The sequence below is a fragment of the Tenrec ecaudatus genome, chromosome 16, assembly GCF_050624435.1.
Source record: "Tenrec ecaudatus isolate mTenEca1 chromosome 16, mTenEca1.hap1, whole genome shotgun sequence".
In the NCBI taxonomy this organism is placed as follows: Eukaryota; Metazoa; Chordata; class Mammalia; order Afrosoricida; family Tenrecidae; genus Tenrec; species Tenrec ecaudatus.
The window spans coordinates 17,616,245-17,635,665 of record NC_134545.1 but is presented as its reverse complement, the minus strand read 5'-3'; the positions used below and the strand labels follow the sequence as shown (position 1 = coordinate 17,635,665).

The window sequence follows — 19,421 nt, the reverse complement described above, 5'->3', positions numbered from 1 at the left end:
GCCAACATGGAAGAAGCACACCAGCCAGTGCGATCACAAGGTGTCAAAGGGATCAGGTATCAGGCATCATCAGAACAAAAAAATCTTATCATAGCGAATGAGGGGGGAGGGAGGGAGTGTGGAGTGGAGACTCAAAGTCCATTTGTAGTCCACTGGACATCCCCTTACAGAAGGGTCTCGGGGAGGAGATGAGGCAGACAGGGTGCAATGTAGCAACGATGAAAAAGACAACTTTCCTCTAGTTCCTAAATGCTTAATCCAACCCCCACTATCATGATCAGAGTTCTATCTTGCAAGTCTGGCTGGACAAGAGGGTGTACACTGGTACAGATAGGAACTGGAAACACAGGGAATCCAGGGCGGATGATAACCTTCAGGACCAGTGGTGTGAGTGGCGATACTGGGAGGGTAGAGGGAGAGTGGGTTGGAAAGGAGGAACTGATTAAAAGGATCTACATGTGACCTCCTCCCTGGGGGACAAACAACAAAAAAGTGGGTGAAGGGAGACATCGGACAGGGCAAGATATGACAAGATAATAATTTATAAATTATCAAGGGTTCATGAGGGAGGTGGTAGTGGGGAGGGAGGGGAAAAATGAGAAGCTGATGCCAGGGGCTTAAGTGGAGAGCAAATGTTTTGAGAATGATGAGGGCAATGAATGTACAGATGTGCTTGACACAATTGATGTGTGTATGGATTGTGATAAGAGTTGTATGAGCCCCTAATAAAACGATTTTAAAAAGAGAACTTGTCCTAAGTTCCCTCCGCTCCTTCAGAGATGCCAAGGAAGTGGGGGGCAGGAGAGAGAAGCTGCTTGCCATCCCAGAGTCTGAGCTGCGAGGGGCTGATCTGATAGGCTCGTGTATGCCGGGAGCCAGGGAAGGTGACCTTTGGAAATAGCATCTCTGCAGTCAGTGAGGTTCGTCACCCTGGAGTAGGGTGGGGTCCTCTTCCAATATGACGGGTGCCCTTACAAGAAGAGCAGAGACACCCAGCTAGGCAGACACTGCAAGAACCGATGTCACCCCACTCCCTGCCTACCTTCAGAGGGAGGGGAGAGGCTCAAGATCAATACCAAGCTGACTCCCAAGAGGTGGTCCCACCTCCTTTCGCCACCTTTGGACCCATTCTGGACCTAATCTTCATCCCCAGTGCACTCTCTGCAAAGGCGGGTGGAGCTCTTGGTGAGGTGGTTCATTAACCAAGTGACTGGAATACAGCTCAGGATCAGGAAGTATGAAGGCGGAGCCTGCAGGCGCCACACCCCTCCTTTCTGCAGGGCAGAAGAGCTCCCTGAGCTCTTCTGGGTCGGGCAAGCAAGCCTGCCCTTCTCTCTGCACGTCAACTCCTCCTGGCTTTGGCTTCTGCCCTGCTCTAGGCTGGCCTTATAAGGTGCTCCACTTCTGTGATAAATGAGCCCCGTGATCAGCATGCTCCCTGCCCAAAGGGTCTTAAAGCTCTGACTCAGAAGGCAGGGAAGCCCAGCTCCTGGTTTTTCCTCTCTGTCCAGGACAGTGTTTCTGCTCTCCCTAGCTCCTGGGTCTAGGAGGTTCTCAGCACAGGAGCCCTGAGTTCCAAAGGCACTCAGCTCCTGGCTCCTCTTCTCTGCAGCCGCGAGGGCCCCTTTGTGTCCTCCGGATTTGGCTCTTTTTAGTGTGTGTTAACCAACCGTTTTATTGGTACATAATTTCACTTAGCATGCAAGTCAATGGTTTAAACATGTTAAAGCGAGTTGTGTGCTTATCACCACAATCAATTTTAGAACTTGTTTTTCTTTTTTGAACTTGTTTTTCTTTTCTTCTTTCTTGTCATAGTTCCTCGTGTCTTCACAAGTCTACTTTAGGATGCGGGGTGGGGGTGATTTGGGGTGGGGGTGAGGGGGGCTGATCCAGTCTTTGGAGCAGGAAGTGGGTCAGTCTGCTTAAGGCTTCCTCCTGGTCCTCGGTGGGTGGGTGGAGTTTCTTGTGGAGAATACAGGAGTCTCTTCAGCCGGCTTCTTTCTACTTCTGGGTGGAGTTGGTTTTGCCTGAGGCCGGAGGCCTGATCTGGCTTTGCCACTACTGAGCTGTAACCTTGGGCACCTGCTTAGTCTTGGGCCCTGTTTGTTCAACTGTAAAATGGGAACGCCCAGTATCATCCAGTTGCGAATTGGTGTGGCTCCTTAAGACACAGGCCCGCTGGCTGCACTGAGGGTCCACACTGTTTTGTCTCCTCCTGGGAAGGTGCAGAGGTAGGGGGTAAGGGTTGTCTTTGGGCAGGGCTCACCTTGTGCATGGTGGCTTGGCTTCAGTTGTCTTCAATCAACATCTCCTTTAAGAAGAGCTTGTCCCCAACTACCATGATCCAAATTCTACCTTGTAGGACTGGATAGGGCAGAGGTTGTACACTGGTGCATATGGGAGCTGGAGGCACAGGGAATCCAGGGTGGACGATACCTTCAGGACCAGGGGTTTGAGGGGCGATGCTGGGAGAGTGGAGGGTGAGTGGGTTGGAAAGGGGGAACTGATTACAAGGACCCACATGTGACCTCCTCCCTGGGAGACGGACGACAGAGAAGGGGGGGAAGGGAGACTCCGGATAGGGCAAGATATGACAAAATAACAATCTATAAATTATCAAGGGCTCATGAGGGAGGGGGGAGCAGGGAGGGAGGGAAAAAAAAAGAGGACCTGATGCAAAGGGCTTAAGTGGAGAGCAAATGCTTTGAAAATGATTGGGGCGGGGAATGTATGGATGTGCTTTATACAATTGATGTATGTATATGTATGGATTGTGATGAGTTGTATGAGCCCCTAATAAAATGTAAAAAAAAAAAAGAAGAGCTTGTCTGCAATGAAGTGAACCTGGATTGAATTCCATGCACCCTCCCGAATCCTGCCATCCTGGAACTGGGGGGCGGGGTGGGGGGCAGGAGGAGCTCTCACATGTAGCTAGCCTAAGAGTTCCCCACCATGGGAATGGAGCAGACCAGTGACGCTGGTGGAGTCCAGGGTTCTGCGTCGGGCTGTTCACCACAAAGTCAGCAGTTCGAAACCAACAGCTCCTCTGTGGGAGAAATCTTGGAACCCAGCTCTTGACTCTGAGTCAGAATTGGAGGCAGGACGTGCGTCTGTGAGCAGACCTGCCAGCCACACCCTCTGTAGCTGGGACCTGGGATCACACCCAAACCCTACGGGGAGTTGCTATGCTGCTGAAAGTCCACCCAGAGCCTTCTGAGTCAACACAGGAGTATCCCATGTGTTTGGGGAACACCCATACTGCGAGCGTGCCGTGCGGGCTGTGTGCAAGCGCCAGCGGAATGCGATGGTTACAAGGAAAGTCTGCCGACTCCTTTGCTTTATGACTGTCCTTCAGTGGTTTCTGAATTTGGTCATCGGAACCCCAGACTGGATCAGAAACACACGGTGGCTGGGCCCCTATACCCAAATCAAAGGGGACTGATCGGGTCATTATCACCAAGGGAAGTGCCCTGAACCATGACCGTTCCCCAATAACCATAAAATTAGCATCACGGACAGATTCGTCTAGGGCTGAAATGTGCCAGTCGGCAGGTGAGTCATCTGGTCTGGCCATTATGATCCCTATTGTCAAGTAATGAGCTTGTGTTCGGGTTAACTCCAGTCCCCAGGCAGAGATGAATGTGACCAAGTGCCTCCTGGGCCCCACTGGAGGTGTTCCTAAGGCTCTATGCTCCTAGTCTCCAGGCTTCCCGGATGGCTTGGTTGGGACCGTGTTCTCCTTTATTGGGATTTTCGGGAGATGTGATGACGTCTCTCGCTCAGGCAAAGGCAACTGCCCCCACCTTGCCGCCGTGATTTAACTATCAGTGTGCTCACTCATTAGTGGGGTAGAAAGTCCCGTCCTTCTCCTGCGGAGAGCCTGGTGCTTTTGAACAGCTGTCTCTGCCATAGCAGCCCCACGTGCAAACCGCGACACCACCACGGCCATGGCCCCGTCAGACAAAGGCAGTTAGTGAGCCCATGAGTCCTCCACGATGGAGCACCATGGGGGATGGGTGGAGAGGGGCCACCAGGGGCTGATGACCCAAGTGGGGCCAACACAGGTACTGGACAGCCTGTGCTCGCTTCCTGGGTAGGAGTCCTGCCACGAACACCCCCGTCCCCCCAAACCATCACCAAACTTGTGGCATCAATTCCACTATGACTCCTAGGGACCCTAGAGGACAGGGTAGAACTGCCCCTGTGGGTTTGAGACTGGGACTTTTTATGGAGTAGCCAGCCTGGTCTCTCTCCCACCTTGGCAGTTCACGTTAACCAGACCCCGTGGTCCCCCCTCTCCATGCAGTGTGCATGGGGGTGAGGTTTATTGGTTCTCTAAGTCACAGTCCACTTCCAAGCCCATCTTGGTAACATGGGGTCTACAAATGACAAGGGGGCCTGCTCTTCTTTCGGGGAAAAATCAGGAAGGAAAAGGACCTTTTTTAGGAGGAACTGACATTTCCTCCCTTTGCTGCTCCGTCTGGCCTAGGTGGCTAGGTCTTATAGCCTGGGCCCGAACACAGAGTAGGTGCTCGATAAATACCCATGTTGCTGCTGCTGCTGTAGAATCAGACACTCTCTGGCAAGGGTCAGGAAAGCCCACATAGGCGTCAGGCATTTGTAAAGAAAAAGTTTATTTTCATCACGAGAAGCACACGGACGATGTACAATACACACCAACACAAGTAAAAATAAAAAGTGCATTATGCATCTTCTACTGCAAATTCACAGTACAAAAGATACTGCCTTTTAAATACAGAATAATAAAAAAAACAGTTAAGATTAAAATAAAAACTCACTGATACTGTTTAACGCCACCTGCTGGAAGCTACCGGCAGCTTCTGGAAACTGAAGACCGTTTCTTGAGGGGCTCCAAGGCCAGGGTGGGGGGCATTTTGTTGCAAGAGACCCCAGGGCACCAACAGAGCATTGGAAACAGGGTAGCCGGGGTGGCAGCCACGTCCCTGGGTGGTGCACATGGTTAAGCATGGGCTACTAGCTGAAAGGTTGGTGGTTCACACCCACCCGGAGGCATCTGTTGGGGTGAGGGTGAGGGCAGGTCTGGAGCTCTGCTTCTCCAAGGTCATAGCCCTGAAAGCCTTAAGGTCACCCTGGGGCTGCAGGGAGTTGAAATCAAGGTGACATCACCAGGGGACAGTGACATTACTGCTAACAGAGTACTGGGGACAATGGGAGAGGGTCCGGACCTCACCACTCCTCAGCTGACTTGATCACAAGGTCAGGTTCTCCCAATGGTTACATGTGCCATGTCCTTGCCCGAGGGGACAACCAGGGTGACTTCTGGTGGCGCCCGACCCTTAGATGCCTGCGAGTCCTCAGATGAACACCCAAGATAACAGAGCGTGGCAGGGCTAACCCACATAAAGAGGGCCTGCTCGGGCCCCAACAGTCAACTGTCACCGACGAGCCCAAGGACCCAATCACCCAAAGAACGGCTAACGGTTTCACATAAATACATAGTATTTGTAAACTATGATTAAGGCACTCAATTGTAAAACAAAAATTACGGTGCAGGGAAGGGAAGGGCAGGGAAGCAGCAGTGATCTTTTCGCACAGCCAGGCCCGGTGGGGAACGGGAGGTCCGGCCAGAGGGAGCCGGGGAGCATGACCAAAGCCAGAGGTGCCACACGGGCTGCAAAACCCAGCCTCGGCGGTCACCCCCCCCGCTGGGCTCTACTGCACAGCGGTGGCTCCCGTCCTTCCACAGGCTTCCCTTGCTCGGCAGTTCCGTGTGGAGGAACAAAATGACACCCATGACCGTTGGATTCAAGTTCTGGGTCTTCAATATGGCAGAGTGAATTTGTACGCTTCATTAAGCTGCAAACAGATTAAAAACAAAAGCCAGCCCAGCAGGGCTCCACCACCACCTGTTTGGAATGGGAGAGAGGCACAGGTGACTTGACTGTGGCTCTCCAGATGTTCGCCCCTACCAGGGCTGAGGTGACTGCCTCCAGTGGGGTGTTTGGGCCATGAGCCCAAGAGCAGGGTGGACAGAATGCATTCTGGTACCCTGAATCTCCGGCCAATAGGAGGCAGGTGAGGTGGCAGGTGGGATCTTGACCGTAGTTGGTGGTGCCCATGGGGAGAAATGGTCCCTGGTGGTGGCGGCCAGGGAGCAGGCTTGTGAGGGGACCAGTGTGCGGGTGTGAGGTGGTGCTACAGCATTCTTGCTCTCCAAGGGGGTCAAGTATGACTGGGGTGTCCTGGAGCATGCAGGCGCCCACTCTGCACGCGCCATGCAGCTGGCCTGGACCTCTGCCCTGAGACCATGGAGGAACGAGGAGGCGGCGGCGGCTCGGTATTGCTAGTAAGTTGTTCATGGAACCAGTGACTTTCCTAGAAGACGGAGGAACTCGAAGGAATTGAGGCTGGCCCTGTGGATCGTGATTGGGTGGGAGGGGGTGGTGGTGTGGTTTTTCCTCTCATGGCCGGGTGCCCCCTTCTACTCAGCAAACCTGACGAGGACAATGCCACAGGGGACGGACAGGGCCAGATGTCTTTCTGGTCTTGTTCCCGTGACATCTGAAGTAGCCGCTTGCCATCTCTTTACCCCGGAGGGGTTCTGGGGCCGAGACAAGGCTTTTGGCTTTGCTCTGATCAGTGATCAGCTCGTTTTGCTCTGAAGAGGAGGAGCTGGGTGCTTGTCTGTCTTGCCCTTTAACTGCACGAGGAAAACGAGGGTTTTCAAAAGAGTGGGTGGAAACACACCACTCTCTCCGACAGCAGAAATATGGTGGGAAATCAACAATAGCTTGTCACTGACAAAAAGAAAAAAAACAACTTTAAAAAAGGTTTTAAGATGCCCCACCCCTTCCGGGAGGAAAAAAAATAAATTTACCTACCACGTGAAACTTAAATTGGCAAAACGTACTGAGCTTGCGGTTTCCTAAGAGAATGTGCTTTTGTTGCCTGAGGAGAGCGGGCGGAAAAACCCAGAGGGCTTTCCAGACTTGAGTGGACAATGGACTACATGGTTTTCAAGTGATTTCCGTTAACAGTGGTAAGAAATATATTCCTTTCCTCAAGAGGAAAATTCTATTCGGAAAAGGAGGTGGCCAGGGAGAGTAAGTTCCGGGAGAGGTTTTTTTTGCTTATTGGCAAAAACAAAACCAAACGAAACCACCATATAAAACCCACGACCCACTAGTTGAAATATGAACTAACCTTGCTCTGGGGGGCTGGGAGGACTAGTTCGGAGCAACGTTAGGTGGCAACTCAGTCCCTCACCCCAGGCTGCGGTCAGTCCTCCAGGGGGGGGCGGGGTGGACAGCCGGGCAGGAGTGTGTCGGGGAGGTGGGCGCTGGCAAGACTGTGGCCCACAGGAGCTTGGTCTGACGAGCAGGGAAGGCCTGTGTATCTGCCCGGTTTCTTTGGGGGAGGATTATGGAGAACCGTGCCACGGACACACGACGACAGCAACAAGCCCATGGGGCTAGGGAACCAAGCTCTCCCGGAGCCCCGGTGGGGTCAAGGCCAGTGGTTGGAAGCCACGCAGCCGCTTGGATGGAGACCTGACACTTTGACCTTACAGGAGAGGCCGCCCCATGGGGCAGTTCTACATGGGGGTGGGTGGAGGGGGGGGCGCCCCAATAACAGGAATGGTCTTGGGCTGTGTGTGCCACATGGGTGGATCTCTGTCGTGTTACTGACTTTGAATAAATACTATTTTTTTAAAAAACAATAACGATCACTCCGAGCTCATCGGGCTGGGTGCTGATCCCTGAATGAAACCGTCCTGCTTTCCTACCCGAGCCTCCTGCCTCTTAACCGATTTCACATTCACTCACTCGGACTGGAGGAGTCTCTCCACTCAAGGGGCCCCCTCCTGCGCCTACCCTGGTGCTAGGGAAGACCGGAGAAGGGCCAGGAGCCAGCTTGTCACTGCCAGCGGCGGGGGCTGTAAACATCTGTGAGGTGTTTTCTGTAGGTGTGTGGCCCTCAGAGAACCTGCTTCTGGAGATGGCTGTGGAGGCCTTTCCCCAAGGTCAAAGGGTGCGTGCTTGTATGAAGAACGGAGGCCATGGTTGAGCCACCCATCCAGGAGGGCACTTGGCCACCTTCCACAGCCAACGACAACAATCCGGTCGGTCAGTAGCAGCAGGGTCCGGGGGCCCTTTGGGGCCAGTGGACATTCCCCTGGGTGGGGACAAAGGGTGACTCGCTTGGCTGCTAAGTGAAAGCCCAGTTGCTGGAAGCCACCCAGAGGCTCCTGGGAGAAAAGTCCTGGAGAATGGGCTTCTGGGAGTGACATCCCCGGGACCGCACGTCTACTCTGACACTCGCTGAGTGCCAGCAGTCAGAACCCACTGAACGGCAACTAAAAGGGAAAAACAAACAGGACAACTGTGCCCACACCCAAACCATGACCCCTGGGCTGGTCCCCTGACATCACACAGCTGTAATGTCACCACCAGGGCAAGGGGCTCCCCAGGACAACGCCACTGTGCAGCAGCCGGTCCAAGCCCAGTGTCTGCGGTCTTCATCGGACTTCGCCGGGCAGCACTGAGTACAAGTCGAGTGAAAAGTCTTGAAGGCTTTTTGGGGTCCCAAGAAAAAGAAAGAAAAAACACCCTCTCTTTTTTTCGAAAGGAGAAACAACTTTTCGGACACAGCGTTATTCCCTGGAGCAAGCTGTGGTCATTACTGTCTTTTACAAAGAAACAGGACAGCAGGGACAGAGGTAGGATGTATATTGCCACCCGTGGGGTTTCTGGCGAGGGCCGACTCCACCAGGCCCGGCGTGTCCCGCCCCGGCCGAGGTGCCACATGCTGCCAGAACGTGCCATGGGCACGGAAGGGCAGGCAGGCTCTGTTGAGGACATGATTTCCCAGAGGGGCCCGCTGGAGGTGAGTGGGCCAACCGTCCCAGCTCTCTGAGGCCACCTCCCCTCTTAACTTGTGCTTCATGGTAGTTGGTTCAGTCTCTTCTCCTTTCTACTGCAAGACGGGGTACAGGTGAAGACGACTCCCGTTGTGTCTTTGGGGAGAAAGCAAGGTGTACAGGGAGGCTGGCCAGAGCCCACTGGGAAACTGGGAGAAGGAGCCTTTGGGAAGGCAAGTCCCTCCCAGCCCAGGCTGGGTCAGCTTCTGCTCCCTCCCATGGGGCCTGTCAAGTTTCCTGGGGCCGGTCTCCCCAATGGCGTTGAGGCGGTGGCGGCATGGCTGGCGGCTGGCGGGGCCTCGGACAAGGAGGTGGCCTCGCTGGGCCCGGCCCCCTGGGAGTCTGTAATGGTGGACCCGCCGGCCTCGCTGGCCAGGTCTTCAGTGGAGAAGTTGAGGCTGCCGAGCTTGGCCAGCGAGTGGGAGCGCTTAAGCGGGGAGGAGACGGTGAGACCGGCCAGCCGGAGCCGGGTCTCGATCTCCTGCGTCCGCTGCTTCACCAGGCCTGGCTTGCCTCGCACGCTGTGGATGCTGTCGCTGCTGGAGCTCCGGGTCAGGTTGGAGCTCATGGACGAGGACGTGGGCGTGTAGCAGATGGTCTTCAGGAAGTCCCTGGAGAAGTGGCTGGTGTGGTCCAGGCGGCAGAGCCAGGAAGGGGGACTCTTGATCGGGGTTCCTTCTGACGGTGGGGGTCCGGCCTCGGACCCCGCCTGCAGGGGAGCGTGGAGGGGAGTTAGCTCCAGGGTCTCCTCGGGAATGCTGGCCTCCAGCCTGCAGGGGGCGCCGTCTCGGGCGGGGGCCGCCGCGTCCGCCGGCATGCCCTTCAGCCTTTCCAGCTCTTTGGTGTGCTTGCGGACCAAGCCTGCCTTCTGCAGCTGCATGAGGGATTCCTGGTGCTGCATCAGGTAGCTGGGGGCCGGGGGTTTCTCAGGCTCTTTGCTGAATAGGAGCCGCAGGTCCTTGGCGGCCTTTGGGTCTTTCCTGGGCGGGGGCTGATCGCAGTGTGGGTTCCTTGGGAGGAGGGACTTGGGCAGCACTTTGGGGCTCACCCTGGAAGGTTCCAGAGGGCTGGCTGGTGGGGCTAGGCCGGCCCCTGGTGGCAGAGAGCAGCCACCCGGGTCTGGCTGCCTGGAGCTTGCTGGTGGAGGAAGAGTCTCGGGTGGGCCCGAGGCCAGCTTCTCCATGGCCCGGGACCTGCTGCATGGGTAGGTTGTGAGGTGGGGGAGGAAGGTAGGCTGGGTGCAGATGGCCGGGGTGCTGGGGTCCTCGCACGGCTCCCCCAAGGCCTCGGGGGCCCCGCTGACGGTGGGGTACATGCAGTCAGCACAGGACTTGTAGGAGGGCTTCACTTTGTTCAGGATCCCGAAGAGTACGTCCTGCTACAAGGGGACAAGAAGGTCGTGAACCGGGGCCATCAGAAGCCAGAGGTCAAAACATCTCTGGGGGTGCCTGCCCGGGCTGGGAAGAGAGGTCCTCCAGGAACCTGCTCGGCCTGGGGAGAATGGAGCTTTGCGCTGGAGAGGAGAGGGTAGTCCAGCCTTTTCCAGAAGCTAGGTGCCCGAGAGCCAGAGCCAGCAGCTCTCTGTGCCCTGCTCCGAGCCTTGGTCTTACCCGGAACATGGGCATCTATCTCAAGCCCGCCCCCGTGGCTCGGCAGGTACAGAGCGAGTTTCTGGCTCAGCGGGCACCTTCTGCCTTGCATTCCCTCTTGGAAAGAGCTTTCTCTGGGGAGGCTGCCGCCTGGGCAGTGGACACTTTCCTGGTTCCCAGGAACCCAGGGTCCTCCAAAGAACCGCCATTCAGTTGGGACCTTAACAAGAACGAGGACTGAGGCCGTCAATGGGGCTTTGAAAGAATCCAGCACAGCGAGTGGCCGACCACGGTTGCGACAGGTGTGTGTGTGGGGGGGGGGGGGGAGACAGCAGCACCTCCTACCCCACCCAAGGGGATCCGCTCCCTTGGAGCTTCTGAGGGGAAACCTCCCCAGTTTCTGGGTGGCGCTATGTGCCGTCGGGTGCCTACACGGCAGAGTGGAACGAGCCCAGGTCCCCAAGGCCAGCTGCCACCCTCACTGAAGCTGACCGCTCAAGTCTTTTTCTCAGAGGGGCCGGTGGGTTCGAACCGCCAACCTCTCGGTTAGCAGCCGAGTGCTGGACCACTGTGCTGGCAGGGTTCTACGAGACATGATGGATGTGCATCCTCCCCTCTCCACCTCGCCCTGTGGACAGGCCGCCAGGCCCAGCAGGTCCCTCACAGGTTAGGGTTAGGGAGCCAACTTTCTCCGAGGTGTTTAGTTGTAAGATTCCTAGGCTGGTCCAAAGTGAAGCCTTGCCAGCAGAGGGCTGGGGCCTAGGTTTCTCTCCACACTGTCTCCCTGCCAAGGGACATGGGTGATGCCAGCGGGCTATCTAGAGACAAACACTAGCCTGTGTGGCAAGAAGGCCAGCCTGGCCCAGCCCTGGGGGACCTGGGGGAGTCAAGCTTAGTTCAGGAGGCTGCGGAGACCTCTGGAGCGGGGGGGGGGGGGGGGGCAGAGGGAGAGCAGGGTGTACCATGAAAAGCATCTTTGGAAAGTGAGCTCTTCAGTGGGACTGGAAGTGCCAGCTCGGAGTCCACTCATGCGACCTCTGTCCTGAGCCAGTGCCTGAAGCCCTGGGGAAACGCCAAACCTACTGCCACCGATTCAATTCTGACTCACGGTGGCCCCAGAGGGCACAGAACTGCCCGGTGGGCTTCCGAGACCCTCACTCTTGACAAGGAGCCTCTGGTGGTATACCGGTTACAGGCTGGGCTACGATCCGAAAGGTCAGCAGTTAGAAGCCACCAGATGCTGCAAGGGAGAGAGATATGAGGCTTTCTGTTCCCATAAACTCACGGGGCGGTTTTACCCTGCACTGTGGGGCCCGATGAGCCGGCCTCAACTCTGCTGAGTGAGTTTCTTTTGATTTTAAAACTCTTGAAAGCCTCATCTTTCTTCCGAGGAGTGGCTGACGGTTTCGAGTTGCTGACCTTGGGGTTAGCGGCCCAGTGTGTAGTCACTAACTCAGCCCTGGGTGGAGGCATCTCAACCCAGAACGTTCTCTGACGTTCTAACCAAAGCTTCTGCCAGGAACAGGGGTCCCGACGCTCTCGGGGAGCAGCCGAGTGCGGGACCACTGTGTTGGCAGGGCTCTATGGGACACCAGGGACATCAGCAGGAAGAAGGGGGGCCTTGAGCCCCCTCCAAAGAAACAGCAAAACCCACTGCCATCGAGTTGGTGCCACCGGCCCTACAGGGCAGAGCAGAACTGTGGGTTTTCCCAGACGAGTCCACCACGCAGCCCGCTCGTTGGCCCCAGAGCCAGGCACTGCCTGCATCTGTTGTGCTGCTTACAAACATCTGGAGGCCCTGGTGGCACTACCAGGTCAGCGTCGGGTTGGTCTGTTCCAGTAAGGATGGAGAGCCTCAGCAGCCCTGCAGAGGGTCACTATGAGCAGGAAAAGACTCGGGGGCCATGGGTGGGCCCACGAAATAAGTTCTCTTACTCATAGGCGTACACACACACACACACACACACGCACGCACAGGTCACGATGAGTGCCGTGTCTCTAGGACCTAGACAAATCAAGTCGTTCACTCGGTCAAGTTCTACCTGGAAAAGCAAGCCTCTCCCCCCATGCCACCTCTTAGCCAGCTTGACTCCTGTCCTGGGCGAAGGGGTTTCACAGCTGTCTCTCCCTGTGAAGGATTCCAGCCAGAATGCTCCTTACAAGCGAGGATGGAGGGACCCTGTCTCACGTACTTGGGGTGGGGGCACCAGGCTTGAGGGGCACTGAGAAAGCGGAAGACCCAAGACCAGATGGGTTGGCACAGTGGCTGCAACAGTAAGAGCAGGGCCGCCTGGGAGTTGTGCTTTGTCTTGTTGGGCACAGGGGTCGCTAGAGGACAGAACCAACCTCAGGGCACCTAATAGCAATAGGCGTCCTAACAAAGAAGGAGTTGGCAGTGCTGCCCGCAGTAGGGGAGGCGGCTGGGGGAAGAGCGCAGAGCCGTCCCCCAGGGTTAGTGATGCCATGTTCCGTCAGCCTGCAGCCCTCGCTCTCCGAAAGGCTGCAGGGAGCAGGCTGGGCGGGCCATGCAGGGGATGTGTGTGTGCCTACCTCGAAGTCCTCCGGGCAGCCCCGCTTGCTGTTGTTGTTGTTGAGGTTTTCCCTGTCCAGCGGGCTAGTGTTGGGCCGGCGGCAGGGCTGCCCCCACCTCCCTGCCGCTAGGCCCTCCTCGCCCTTTTCCATCTCCTCCTCCGGGGGCAGGGGGTCCCCACACTCCGGTTTCTTCTTTGTGTCCTTCGGGTAGAGTCCGGAGCCTTCCAGGAGCTGAGCGGTCTCCTCCAGCAGGATGTCCCTCTCCAGCTCGTCCAGGTGGACTGAGCTGCCCGTCTTACTGCCGGGGGGCTGCAGGAGGGGGTCCGAGAGCCGCCGGAAGCAGCAGGCAGCCACTGTGTCCGGGCCTGGCAGCCGGGCATCCAGGGAGCTGTCCAGGGCCTCTGGCAAGGAGTCTCCAGGGCCCATGGGGTCTCCCGCAGCCTGCTGGAGGCTGCTCCCCGTCTGCTGCCGCCACAGCTTATTATGCCGCTGTTTGCTGTGGGGAGAAAGCGGAGGAGGGTGAGTGGGTGGCTTGGTGGCTGGCAGGCAAGGTGTGGGCCGTCTGAGGCTGGGTGGATGCCAGGGGCAGGACCTGTGGCTCCTGCAGGCAAAGGCCCTCTCCTCTTGTCTTACAGAAACAGGTGTGGGGCATGCAGGGCTGGCCCTTACCCCACCCCACCCCCCAAAAAACATCCACAGGTGCACCCCTGCTCTGAAATAAAGCCTGTGTTCTTAATTCCTTCACCCCTGAGTAGGGGTTTCTCTCAAAGGGATCACTTTTGAGTTACAAGACAGTTTGGACGGGCGGACACACACACACACACACACACACACACACACACACACGAGTGGCCATGATGTGAGGCCCCTAGACAAGGGCACCCACAGGACTGAGTCGGCCTGGGCTTCCAGCCGCCAGAACTTCGAGAACACAGGAGTCCCATTCAGCGGTGTTTCAATCCCGCAGCACCAGGGAAATCACCGGGGCCCTTGTCACACGGCTCCCCATTAAGAGCGACAGTCTCGGAAAGCCACAGGGAAGTTCTAGCCTGTCCAACGGGGCTGCTCTGAGTCGGCATCGGCTCGATGGCACAGAGTTTGATCTCCGTTCTGTAAGCAAAGCCTAACATCCGCACTCACGGTTAACAGCTACTCAGTCACATGTGATGCACGGAGATGCTTGGGCGAACCCAGGGAACGGAAAATCCTTGTTTAGGCTCCAGAAAGCAAGGGTCCGTTTTCAATCCTAACCTTCTAGACTGGGTGAAACTCGAAAAACCCAAACTCACTGCCATTGAGCTGATGCTGACACTGCTGAGATATAAAGCTAGAGAGAGAGAGAGAGACCGAGTAAGACAGACAGACAGGCTTAGCATAAAATAAGTAACCCACTTCCAGGAGTAACACCAACGTCTGGCGGGCAATTAGGGGGGGGTGGGGTTCTGCAGCACAGATGGAACGGGAAGGGAGCGGGGTGAGGGTGGGGCAGGGTAGAGTGACTTGATCTGGGCCAGAAAGCCGGGAGTGTCCATGGGGGACCCTGGGCCTGGGTGGAGTCCTATCCGGTCCCCTGCCCCGAGGCAGAGAGCCTTGCTCCCCTACCCCACAGAAGGCTGTCTGTGTCCCCGGGTAGGTCTGTCCCATTGTCCACCAGCAGGAATCCAGCTGCAGTGACTCAGCTGGGGACAGCAGGCCACACAGGCCACAGGCTTTTGGCATTGGCTGGGGGCATGTTTCTGTCCCCCGGCGTGCTGCCTTCTCTGCAGAAAGAGTGGGGTCCAGAGGGCTGTACAGTGAGGCGCCTGCAGGAGAGGCAGTGAGGTGAGGGGGAGCTGTGCATAGGCCCCCCGGGGGGCCAAGGTGGCTGGTGTGTAGCCAAGAAGCCAGCACAGGAGACCTGCCTTGTGGCAGATGCAGGAGAACGGGGACACACACGCACAGCCTCTGCCCCCCAAGTCCGGCCTGGGGCGAGAACTCAGACGCCCTCCTCATCCAGAAGCCACCAGGCTGGGTGCCTGTGGCCAGCAGAACCCAGACAGGACCCCTGGGGAAGCGCGCCCCCTCCAGCATGGTGCTGCGGGGGGGGGGGGGGGAGGGAAGGCAGACAGGCGCCCGCCCACCCACCTTGCGTCCAAGATGCCTTCGTACTCGGACAGCTGCCGCATGAACCCGGCATTGGGCCGCGCGATGCTGCGCTTCTGCTTCACGTAGTTGTACGCTTTCTCCAGGGACCAGCCAAATTCCTTCATGGCGTACGCGATGACGGTGGACGCCGACCGGCTCACCCCCATTTTGCAGTGGACCAGGCACTTGGAGTGGTTCCTCCTGTGGTGATGGGGAGGGGGTGAGAGAAAAAAGAAAGAAACTCAACAACTAAACTTGCTGCTTGTGTAGACGCTGAGACCCTGTAGGGACAGGGGAGACCACTCTTTTGGGTCTCCGAGGCTGTCCACCTTTACGGCAGCAGACAGCCGCATCTTGGAGCGGCTGGTGGGTTCGAACGGCTGACCTTGCGGTTCACAGCCCTGCTCCTTACTAGATCACTAAGGCAACAAGGTCCCGACCCAGTATGTGTAGGTTACATCCTGATATTCTCTTATGGCCCACACACCCCTGGGGCTTGGGCATCCGCCTGCCTTCGAGAGGGGCTGAAAAAATCAATCCTGTACCGAAGGAAAGCAATACACACCTGGGCTTTCCCAGCCAGGGGGCTCAGGGAGCGTGCTGAGAGGAGGGCTGCCTTTAGGGACAGAGGAAACCGAACCACCAGACGCACTGCCTCCCAGCTGGCTCCGCCTCCCAGAGACCCTGCTGCCTTGGGTAGAACTGGCCCGGTGGGTTTCCGAGGCAGGAAGCTTCCAAAGAGCCTGCTGAGGATGCTGCCAAGCAGGGGTAGATCCAGGAGACCTGGCTCAGCCTGAGACAGTGACTGAGCCACTATCAGGAAACAGGACCCCGGGACTGAGAGCTGCAGGGCTCTTGGGATAGTGAGGTACCCACAGGGCAGGGGCAGGGCAGGGCGGCACCCAGCTCAGGCCAAGCCTGCGCGGAGCCAGCTGGAGCAGATGGGGCTGATAGGGTATTGTAAGGAAGTGGTACTGGCCCAAGGGTGGCTGACTGAACAGACAGGGCGAGGCCTGGGGTGCAGTGTATCTCTGGACATGACTTGTTCCAGTATGATGGGACGAGACTCTGTTCTGGGCTCAGAAACTCAAACCCCTTTAGGATGGGGTCGAGCTGCTCCCGTGGGCTTCCCAGCGAGACTGTTGATCTTTACTGGCATGCAATGCAAATCTCTCTCGTGGAACAGTGGATGTTTCAAATTGCTGACCAACGAGACTCCACTTGGCCCCCCATGGAATTAATGCTTTGGGCAGTGGGGAGACCCACCAGCCTGTCGACTGACAATAGCAGCAGCCCACCTGCTAGGGGCAACAAGCCGGTTCCCTAGGCCCCAGGCCGACAGTGGCCCCCCCAGCCCCCCCCCAGGTCTCAGGATGAGGTGGCATTTCTCACAAGACTTAGTGCTTCCTACTCCCGATCTAATGTAGCAGAAGGGGGGTGGGGAGATGGGGGTGTGTGTGTGAAGACCCAAAGCAGCTGGGAATGGTGGAAGGTGTCTGTGTCCCTTTGTCCACCAGCAGGAATTTGGCTGTACTGACTCAGCCAGGGACAGCAGGCCACACAGGATTTGGCATTGGCTGGGGACACGTTTCTCTGGGAAAAGCAGTCCCACAGGTACTCTAGGCCCTTGTCCAGGCCAGTTATCTCCTTTCTCCCTCTTTTGGCTCGGCAGATCCCCCCGGGAGCGAGCTCCTGAGAGTGTCCACTGGGTATCAGATCCCTGCCCGGAGCCAGCGCTGATGACGGGACTGTCACCAGACTAAGGCTCAGCATCTGGATGACCAACAACTCTGAGGTCACAGGCCTGGCAGCCATGGAAGCCCCTTCAAGCCAAGAGACTTTGGGCTCTGGGACCACCATTCACTGCTGTCCACTTGACATCAACCCATCTGTGTCTGTGATAGTTAGGTTCTATGTCAGCTTGGCTAAGCCAGGGCCTTTAGTAGTTTGACAGTAAGGCCCCTCTCCCCGCCCCCCCATGTGCTCTAACATAATGTCAGGATGGGATCTGCCCTACCTAGCAAGCAGTTGTGGGAAGACTGGGGTAGAGTGCCACCCTTAGGCAGGTCACTCCCAACTTGATGATGTCTCTTGGGGGTGTGGCTTACTTCATATATATACATATATATAGATGTATGAATATAGATAGAGATGCTGTGGATCCTCTATCTGCTGCATCTACCTTTGGGTCTTTGACCAAAGCCAATGGCCTGCCCTATTGCCTGCCGACCCTGGGAGCTATCAGAGCCTAAGGCCTGTTCTGCTCATCAACCTCGGCATCCACAGGCTTTGGTCTTCCTACTTTGTCCTCTTGCCTCTTGCGTCAGCTTCCTGGTTCCCAGCCCTGGCAACTATCCGAGTCAAGAAGAGCCTTTGGTTTGACACCTGATGTACAAACTTGAAGTAGCCTGGACTTAACTGCTCCTACAACTGTGTGACCCACTTTCCACCCACCCACCCACTCACTCACTCACTCACTCCACTCACTCACTCACTCACTCACTCACTCACTCACTCACTCACTCTCTCACTCGTCTTGCCTCCTGCTTCTCCAGAGAACCACTGCAGTATCTTACTTCTGCTGTTCTCTCCACTTACTTAGCTTTGTTTATAAAGTGATACGCTTCGTTCCAGTGGGCGAGGAGGTCTGTGGTCTCCTCGTCGTAGACGCGGATATTGTGGTACGCAAATAAGCCAGGGAAGAAATTATCGATTTCGCGGGTTACATTCAAAATGTAGTCAACGCTGCAATGAGGGAAAACACAAACAGACACACACCAAACAACTTTGGAGAATCAGAACCAGGGATGACAGAGCCCCCCCCCCCCCCAAAGAAAAAGCAGAGAAAAAAAAGGCAGCAAAATCATTCACAGGATCATGGGGTGGGGTGGGGCTACTGCTTAGTAATCAGCTTCCTGTTGAGTTTATTCTAAATGTACCATGAGGATGCGGTATACATACACGAAAGAAAACCCCACTTTCTATCTTAAAAGACACTGATGAAAAAAATCGTTTCAAGGTATTGCAGAGCAATGCTGACGCTGGAGATGAAATGAACCTGTCAGTGCCCAGCCTCCTGAGCGCTTCGGACTTCCCGGTGAATGAGGTCTAGAGCTGCTGTAGAGCAGAGCCTCTTCTTTTAAGGCATTACACAGGAGAGGGTGCCCATCCATGACTTAGATCCTTGGGAACGGCATGAAGGCCTGCCAGACGCGGGGCAGACGGGAACACTGTCAGGAAATCTCCGAGAGGGTCCACGCTCGCCCGCTGGGTGCTTTTCTAACTTGGAGCAGTGCTTCTGCTTCCACCACAGACCACTTCAAATCGATCGTGTTATGAGACCTCTGAAAACCCGACTCCCAGCCGACCTACAGGCCGGGTTTTCCGGGGAAGCAGAGGCCCCATCTTGTCTTTCTCCCACGGAGCAGCCAGGTGCTGGGTCCTAACCACAACCCTCCAGTCGGCAGCCAAGCGCTTCAGCACTGCACCACCAGGGCTCCGTGAAGACCTGTGTCCAGGCATTTATTCATTCATCCCCAGCAAGGCAGGGAATGTCCACAGTCTCATCCTCCGACATCTCAAGAGCTCCTGTAACCGGCCGCTCACGAGATGTATTTTAAGGTTTGTTTAGTCTTGATTTTTCAACATAGTAATTTGAGAAGGCCGTCATGTCAGACCCACAGGACAGGGATTTTGTGGCTGGGTTGTAGTTGTTTATTATTTTTTTTTAAAAAGAAATGTCCAGACATCCATCTGGTTTTGAAGGTCTGGAGTCAAACAATCGGGGCGGCTGGGCCTCATGAATGCTCAGGCGAAGACGGACAGGACAGTCCGTGGGCTGCGCCACATCTTCCGAGTCAAGATTCCCTCCTAGGCCTGGCCAGGTCTGCTCAGCAGAGGGAGCAGTCCAGGAGTCCAAGTCAGGCACTCAGCCCCACGGGCCATGGTGGGGGTTCTTGCCCGGCCAATCACCTTTCGGGCTGTCTGTCCCAATCTGGGGTGATGTAAACGCAGCCTCTGTGACAGACATGCACGCTGCCGACCTCATTGCTTGAATTATTCAGGAGGTGGCATCTGGAACCCCAGCTGTTTTGAGATGCAAATCAGCCCTGGAAGCCATTTGAGAGACAGGGGGTCCCCAGGGGGGCTGCCTGGGAGAGTGAGTGGGGAGACAGAGAAGACTGACCGACTCACCCTGAGCCCTGCAGCTCCTCCAGGTTGGATGCGTTCCACTCGGAGCCCTGGGGGAGGGGGGACAGAGGACAGAGGGTCTG

General features: G+C 56.3%; 1 protein-coding gene across 4 annotated transcripts in view; it reads right to left on the bottom strand.

Annotated features, from left to right (window-relative positions):
- Positions 1–4,622: 4,622 nt before the first annotated feature.
- The window catches only part of SSH1 (slingshot protein phosphatase 1), a 59,727-nt gene continuing 44,928 nt past the window's right edge, over positions 4,623–19,421 (bottom strand). For 3 of the 4 annotated variants that reach the window (XM_075534443.1, XM_075534445.1, XM_075534446.1), the window contains 5 exons: positions 19,342–19,388; positions 17,746–17,892; positions 15,148–15,348; positions 13,042–13,519; positions 4,623–10,280 (listed from right to left, as the gene is read on the bottom strand). In XM_075534443.1, the coding sequence (XP_075390558.1) occupies positions 9,102–10,280; positions 13,042–13,519; positions 15,148–15,348; positions 17,746–17,892; positions 19,342–19,388 (2,052 nt within the window). In that variant the 3' untranslated portion in view covers positions 4,623–9,101. The remainder of the gene's footprint in view (positions 10,281–13,041; positions 13,520–15,147; positions 15,349–17,745; positions 17,893–19,341; positions 19,389–19,421) is intronic. The other variant, XM_075534444.1, reaches the window with a different exon arrangement.